The following is an 8,175-nucleotide window of genomic DNA, read 5'->3' as shown; positions in this document are numbered from 1 at the left end:
TTCCTTTCCTTACAATGAATAGATTCTTATTGCAACCATTGTTCCAAACATGCTAGTGAAGAGACTGTTCCTGACATCAGCGAACCTGTAACAGATAGATACAGGTTTGCACCATTAACACATTAAAGGCGGGGGGAAAGGAACTCACATAGAACAGACATTTGCAAGGCTTTTATCATTTGACCAGCGAGTAAAATAGGATATCCAGAAAGCAACTTCAAATCTATCTGCAAGGACAACATTGCACTTGGAATACCACTAATGTTTCACGGCTTGCTCCAAGATGTTCTCGTCCACCACCTTGTGAGGGAGAGTCACCTTCAGCGTGGCGTTCTCTTTCATTGCTCGGCAGATCGTTTCATAAGCGTAGTCATTACCCGACCAGCAGCGTCTGGCCACCTGTCAGACCAGAAAATCAGTGGGTGTAAGTATCATACACTTCTCTTGCTACCTCAGTCTTTTACAGTATTTGTGCAAATGCTGGCACCCAATATCCTGACACTAAATCTTCCAACCCTCTGCTGCTTTCTAGTTTTCTTACCGATTTTGGAAGCAATTTTTGTAATACTTCATTTTTATAAGTAGTATTTGGGTAGATTTGGAACATTTTCATGCGGAGACATAACGTTGGATGGATAATATTGGTAGAGCCAAGAACCTTATAAACGTTACAAAATTCTCTCATGAAAAATCATTGTGCATGCCATCCCAGTTCTATAAAACTAGCACGTGCTTTAGATAACAGTATGATTTATACCGTCAATGCCTTTGTAATGGAATAAATATGTTAAAAGGAAAATGTCACTCAATGCGTTTTCAATGTATGAAATCAAGGAACCAAATTCTCTGCCAGCATGTAAGAATGAAGCTCTATGGACAGAGAGGGAACTGATAAACCCCTCTTCCAACAGCAAACTTCCCCAGATGAAAAAAAAAGTCAAGATTTGGCACAAAGGAAATAAGTCCTTCCCTCTATTCAATGCCTCACATATCTCCTATGAATTGCAAATCAGCGTCTGAAATACTCAGACTCAAAAATGTTCAAGAAAGAAAATACTTTGGTTCCAATTTAACAAAATATTTATGCATATGATTAATGTAAGGCTAGTAAATTCCCAGGATTAGCAATAACAGCTAGAAATGACCTTTCAAGTCAACAACTCAATTTCCCTGCCACTCACCCATGATTATTTCTGGCAGTATATTTTCAAGGGTACACTCCAGTTTCTTTCCAGTCTTGTACATAATATGGGTAGTATTCTCAAATTGTCCTTTTTCAACATACGTGTGGAGGAGTGGAACTTTGCTTGCAATAAATCAGAGCAGCGAAAGATTTATTGGGTCTTTAATAGGCTGTCTCTGATACAAAGTTCTTATTAAGGGTTTGCCTTCATTAATCTACAAATTAATATAATTGTCCTCCTCCTTCTGTCTTAATAGTTTACTACCATGTTATTTCAGATCTGGGGCAGGGAATAGGTGCAAATTGTTCCTTCATCTCTTCTGCCCCCCGTCATGCCATGTCTTATGGGGAGAAAACAAAAATGTTTAGGCCTAAGGCAAGAATGAATTCTGCAATTCTCTTGACAAGTAAACCAGAACAGATCATGTCAGCACTGGCAAGGAGGTCTCTCCATACAGCAGGTCCTTGTGAGGTTACAGGGCTGAAACGCAGCAGGTCTTGTCCTTTAATTGGACAGTTGATTTGGTTCCCTGGAAGTACTGAATCAAAACATTTCTGCCGCTTCAGAGATGGGATCCTAGTCTTAATCCAAGACAGGACCTATCTGGACACTAAGGGAATGCAAAAAACTCTCGTGGTAGCAGGGACTGGACTAGCTGGCAGTTAAATGAGAAGCCTTCTGAGATACCTGGAGCTAGGAATTAAGAATAGGCAAGACTAAAGCTCATGTAGTTGTAAATTGTATTATATAGGCAAATAACAATGCCAACACGTCTAACAGAATTACAGTCAGCATGCTTGTCTTTCTGCTTAAAAAATAACAAAACACACACTGAGATATGTGGAAATTATTGGGCTCTAGTATGTTATAAAGTCAGAAGGATTGGTGCTGACACTTTACACTAAGTTCTGTACCAAAGAATTATTCAGTCTCTTACTGACTTAACATCCTTTGATGTTCTTTGGAGAAAAACAAACAAACAAACCAACTCATTTGCTCTAGTGGAATTAAGCTTATAACCACACATAGCAGAAGCAGTGAACAGAATGAGTCACTCGGACCATTAAGACTATTCCTGGGATACTGAAAGCCTAATCCTAAAAATTCCTGCCTGAGTGCTCATATTCCATGCTCCATTAAAAACACAACAGGAGCACTGGAACCCAAGTATCTAAATAAAATAAAAAAAAAAAAGTCCTGAAGGCAGGAAAACATTAAAGTGAACACATATAATTATTTCTGCTTACTCCATTGGAAACATCCCAGCTAAGCATCATCCTAGCCCGTTCTTCAGCCTCCTTGGACCCATCCAAAACCAGGCCAAAACCTCCATTGATCACTTCACCCCTAAAAAATATAGAAGTAAGAGAATTAAATTAAAATAATCCAAAGCAATCCCCAAAAATCACAGAAGTTAATTTGTTCAGCTGCACTGCAGGAAGAAAGATGAGAACATACAAATGGTGCTGAATAAGAGACACTATCAGTGACCTTCACACCTCCAATAAAAAAAAAAAAAGCAAGCTAATTTAGCAGGGCAAAGGCCTAGTTTCCTGGCCTGCAGCAAACCTATTCCACCTTTCTTGCTTTCTTGTAATGCCCAGCTAGCAGTCAGTATCTGCTCCATGTGGAAGTGCCAAACACTAAGCTTGTGCTGCATCTCCTGAAGATTGTGGTTCTGTGCTGGCTCTAGAAACAAGCAAAGAAAGGTTAGCGCTTCTCATGGTCTGGAGGGTTACCTCTGTCTAGGTATTTTCTAAGCTGTTCGTCTCTGCCACACTGGAGCCTGCCATATGGATAGGATCGTGAGGAGGACTGTGCTCTCATTGAAGCAGACAGATGGATCTATTTATATTCTCTCGGGACAAATGAGAGAGCATAAGTATTTTATTAAAAAAGTGTTAACCACCACTTAATGCACATCTGCTTCAATTATTTCAAAAACAGTCATTCATTTTGTATGAGATACATAGCTGTTTAAAGAATCGATGCCAACTTTTCAGGAAGCAGACTTATTGGCAGAAGAAGAACAGAAATACATTAAAACTAACAGATTATACTTGGGAGAAATACCAGTCTGGTTTTAAAAGGACAGGGAAAACACGTAGAGCAAAACATCTTGTCTGACTCCAGCCTGCTCAAGTTCCTGTTCCGTTGCATGTGGTGAATAGTGGTGAATTCACAGAATTTCAGAGTGGCCTAGGCTCGAAGGCACCTTAGAGATCATTTAATCCAACCTCCCTATGGTTGAATAATTATCCTTTGCTGTAAATCTATGAGAGTTCTGGCATTATCACTCAGCATCAGCAGTACCTGAGCAGTGGGGCACTAACAGAGACCCTGGATGCAGGATTTTGTCCTCTGTGCTTTACAATTAATGTAATGAATAAGTTCACAAAATTTACATGTAATAACACCAGAAATATCAGTGGATTGGATAGGACCTAAGCGTTTTCCAGTCCAGAAAGGAATAATTTCTTACTGTATATTTTCCAGCAATAACTTAAGCTTCTCTGGAAATAAGGAAATGAGGCTACCCTGGAGCCTCACAGACCTGAGATCTACTTCCTGAAACTAGAACTCACATTTTATCATTTTCAATGCAATGTTGCTACTTACGTGACATTAATTCCCTTTCACTAGTTCTATACACTGCCCGTGTGCTAGGTAGGGCCCTATGACATAGCTGAGCCAGGAACTTGGAGCTCCGGATCCCACCATCATGGTACCTTTCTGCGAATCCCTTCCCTCCATTTTACCATTATTAGATATATCATTATTACAAATACAGTTTCTGTTGAAAGGCACAGTTTTCTTGAAACTGACAGTTCTCACGGCAGAATGTCAGTGAATGCATCAGTTTCTTACCCTTAGCAGGAAAATTTGAAACAAAGTAAAGTTTCAATTGAGATGTTTGAATATTTCAAGCTCTGACTCTTCAAAACAAAATGTTTCTTTTCTGATTGACATTGTCAACACTTTTCAGCCTGGAATTTAATTTCCAGAATCTTTTTACTGTGTGAAGTCTTCAATTAGTTCTGCTTTTAGTCTTATTTAGGAATGAAAAGAAACATCCAAACATCTGTGTTTCTTGCAAATTCTTCCTTTTGAATAGCTCATGTTCTTACTGTCTTGTCCAAAATAAGGGATCAGACTGGATGACAACATTACAAATACAATTTTATCAAGACCAGGGCCAGTTAACCTCACCATACTCTGATGCTTCTGTGTATAGAGACCAAATCAGCTCTATTCTTTACTGTCAAAGTACCAAGCGAGAGCACGTCAAAGATGCCACTGCCATGTAATTGGGATCATGGTAAGAGTACACTTCCAGACAGCCTATTGGCAATATCAGTTAAAAAGAAAGTCAGACCTCTGGACCAGTGCCTTATAAAGATACTCCATACAAGAAAATGATGTTCTTTTAGTGGCAAAGACCCGCTCTGTGCCCAGCATCCCAAAGAGCATCCTTTGAAGCTTAGGCATGAACAGTGAGCGTCTGATCTCACTTGCACTCCATAAATTTAGAGCCTCTCCATCGATTTCCATGGAATTACTCCAGTGTAAATCAGAATCACTCATCAGAATCTGTCCTACTGTCTAAAAATCACTCGTAAATTAAATGCCAATGTCTGTTAGGATGGATTTTCTAGCAAAACCTCTCACTTTTAAAGGGGAGCTCTCTGCCTTCATTAGCATCGGGTCACATTTTCAGGTAATTAAAGAAACATGTGGCATTTTGACCTAAGCAACCTCCTATAATTTCCAGATGTCTCATTCTAAGGTGATCAAAGAAAACAAGGCCTCTCTCACAATCAAGATGTCACACTGTCAACAGTGCAGTTCGGTTCTTAAATTGCTTCTGCCTTTTTGTTACTACAGGTTACTCAGGCTCCATGCAAATAAACAGACAGCGAGAAACGAATGACATTCATTTGCTGTAATTATAGTCAAGACTATGTTAATCTTAAGTCTCTCAAACAGCACATGTGATGCAGATTCCAGCTAAATAAATACTAATCCTACCTTTTCTGTTTGTGCCACAAAGCTACAGCACAGAAAAATGAAAGCAGGTAAAAGGCATTTCTCTGCAGGGCAGATCCGTCTGCAGCTCCAGGCAAGCCCAGCCTTTGCAGCAAGGACTAGAAGCTGAAAATAGGGCAGTTGCCATCTCTGAACTCCCTGAACAGAAACTTGCCAGTGACAACTTTTGTCTCTAAGCACATGCATACATACATATACATATATAAAGCTTCCATGTGCACTTTCACATTTCCAAATCAGCTGATGACAAGATTTTTTTTTCAGGCACATGGAGATTTCTTTATGGCAAAGTCAGCTGAATTTTTAGCTGTCTACCTCTTCCAGGCAAAGAAAATCATTTATTATGGTTGGGAGGTTGTTTTGCTTTTTTTACCACCTTTACATTATTCCTCTCTCCTTAGAAGGCAGAGGGGTGCAGGGCTGTAACTAGCCAGGACACTGCCATGATTAGCTAACCCAAGCAGAACTACTTGTTGTGCTGTGGCTTTCGGGGGCTCTCCAGACCACAACATCTAATGACACGACATTGTGTTACCACATCTGAGTCTCAGCATGGTGGATTATTAAGGCTTGTGCAGAGACAGGCCTCATTTTCAGGTTCCACATTCTTCACTTAAGCACAGTAATTTGAAGAGAGCTATGAGTGCTCCCAAGAACCAGGTGAGCAGATACTGTTCTGCAATGACAAGCCACAAAGCAGCCATAGGAAATGTCAAAATGCCTGTATTTCCATTGATATTTTGATTTCAGTGAATAATCACACCCTAATTTTCTGATGCATTACATAAATGACAGCCCCTCCACTCTGCCTTGGGGAAAAGCTTCTTTCTAATGATGTAATTCCATTTAAGACAATATTGTGATGTGGTCAGTACCAGTTTTCCAGAAGTATGGGCAGTCTCACCATTCAGGCTAGAAATGTGCAGAAGGGATTAACCTTAGAGAGGCCAGAAAGATAAAGATAAAGAATACATCTTGTATCCCTTGAGTAAGCATCACCAATGCACATAACATTCTATTTTAGCAATCCTAATAATCATAATTATCATAAAAATGTTTCAAATATTTTGCACAACATATAGTGAAAGGTGATTTTCTTTTATTTCATAAGCAGATATTTAAAAGGTTAAACTCAGCTAGGGCAAATCAGACAAAAGCCTGAGACTGAGATGACCAGAGTAAGAAGATATTCTGGTATATATTTTCCATTCAGAGTTATAGAAGTTGTGAATAAAATCCTGGCCATGGTGGTTGTTACCACAGAAATCAGTAAAAGCTAATTGTCACTCCATGTGTTTAAGCCCTCAGAAAGCTTTCTTATCCCATTGTTCAATTTTTCTCTCAGGTACCTTCTGTTCAGTAGTTACTTCACTGAAATCAAAGCAATTAGAACAGGAGAAGGAATTCTTCGTCTGAGTTGAAGGGATATTTTCTAGATTTGGCTCATTTGGACAAGTAACAATGAAGTATCATCAAATGTCTCTAAGGATAATACCTGCTACAAGTTCTTTGACTTGCTGTTGTTGGCATATTCCAGAGCTGGATGGAACAGGGAAACGGGAGGGTTCACTACAGCATTTAATAGAGGGCTGTGCCCCTTTTCACTGGCAACATCACCAAATGAAGATGTGACTGTAAATGGGAGAAGCTTTGATTGAAAGAACAAACCAGAACTAAAGACTGTGGTGTGGCCATGCTCTCCTTTCCCCTACACCTCTGCCAATCCAGAGTAACCTTCCAGTGGCACATGAAGGAGATCGGTTTCCCTCTCCGTATGTAATTTTTCTCTCGTTCAGCTTCTCATTTTAGGCATTTCTCTTAGTTCTGCATCTTATGTAAAGGAGGTGTTTAGTCTACTGCTTACTTGGCTGCAGTCTGTCACCCTACCAGGCACGAGCAAGGGGAAAAAGACTGGAGGGTTTGCTGGCACCTGACCTGTTTTGTATCAATAACTCCTTCTTGTACTTTAGTACGTTGGCATTTATATTGGGGTCCTAAGGTCACAGATTTAAATACAGCTTAAGGGGAAACCTAAACATAATCCATCTACTAACACTCTGGCTGTGCATGTGTGAAGACAACTTTGGAAGTAGGATCTGTTCAAAAAGACCACGGTAAACCGTCCTTGTTTGGAAAATTAAGTTCATCAAACTGCACTGTGGCCAATGTTCAAAACACATTTTCTAGACACATGGGCATTACTAAAAAAAAGCCTCATACACACTTTATCTTATGACATGTCCTTTCAGCCCTTGTCTCCAAACTCATCCTTCCCATCATTGTACTACTCCAGTACTACCCACATCTTTCCTGCAGTTCCCCTCCGGTCTTTCCTCCCCACACACATACACAGCAGTGGCATCAGGGTTTGGAGACCAGGTTTAGAAACATAAATAAGTTCTTACCAGCCCACTCCACCACCGTTGTGCAGCGAGACCCAGGTTGCTCCTCTGAACGCATCTCCTACAAAGTTTTGCACAGCCATGTCTAGAAGGAGAGGAAAGGTGTTATCGATCTGACATGCTGCATTTATTTCTTTTTTTTGTGCTGCTCACTGCTTCCAGGGACACCCTGATCATGGCTGTGTGAAGGCAGTGCTGGAGACAGGGTTTACTCACAGATACAGCCTGAGCATTTCATTCTTGGGAGGAACGGGCAAGAGATTTTTTTTTTCTCCCGTTGCACTGGAAGAAGCAAATGCCAATTTCATATTATGGTTTGTAGGACTCTAGTGCTTTCTGCATTTAAAATCCAGCTGAAGAACCTACAGCTCCTCAGCTGGGAGATACCTCCTCAGGTTGGACAGAACATAATCTTCTCCCTTGGGATGCCTGAGTCATGGAAGAACAGACTGGACACATCCATGTGGGTAGAGTTTCAAAAGGGGCTACATCTGGAAAACTACACCCTTGCAATTCTCAAAAACCTGAAGTATTTTTAGAAA

At 40.3% G+C, this 8,175-nt stretch overlaps 1 protein-coding gene across 1 annotated transcript in view; it reads right to left on the bottom strand.

Moving 5' to 3' along the window:
• Window positions 1-224: 224 nt before the first annotated feature.
• UROC1 (urocanate hydratase 1) overlaps window positions 225-8,175 on the bottom strand; it is a 40,838-nt gene continuing 32,887 nt past the window's right edge. Inside the window, exons 18-20 of the mRNA XM_009871445.1 lie at window positions 7,637-7,718; window positions 2,432-2,531; window positions 225-399 (exon numbers count right to left, since the gene is read on the bottom strand). Coding sequence (XP_009869747.1) covers window positions 259-399; window positions 2,432-2,531; window positions 7,637-7,718 — 323 coding nt within the window. The 3' untranslated portion in view covers window positions 225-258. The remainder of the gene's footprint in view (window positions 400-2,431; window positions 2,532-7,636; window positions 7,719-8,175) is intronic.

The sequence above is a fragment of the Apaloderma vittatum genome, unplaced genomic scaffold, assembly GCF_000703405.1.
Source record: "Apaloderma vittatum isolate BGI_N311 unplaced genomic scaffold, ASM70340v1 scaffold22726, whole genome shotgun sequence".
Taxonomy (NCBI): domain Eukaryota; kingdom Metazoa; phylum Chordata; class Aves; order Trogoniformes; family Trogonidae; genus Apaloderma; species Apaloderma vittatum.
The sequence above is the reverse complement of the archived record's forward strand: the minus strand, read 5'-3'. Positions and strand labels throughout refer to the sequence as shown.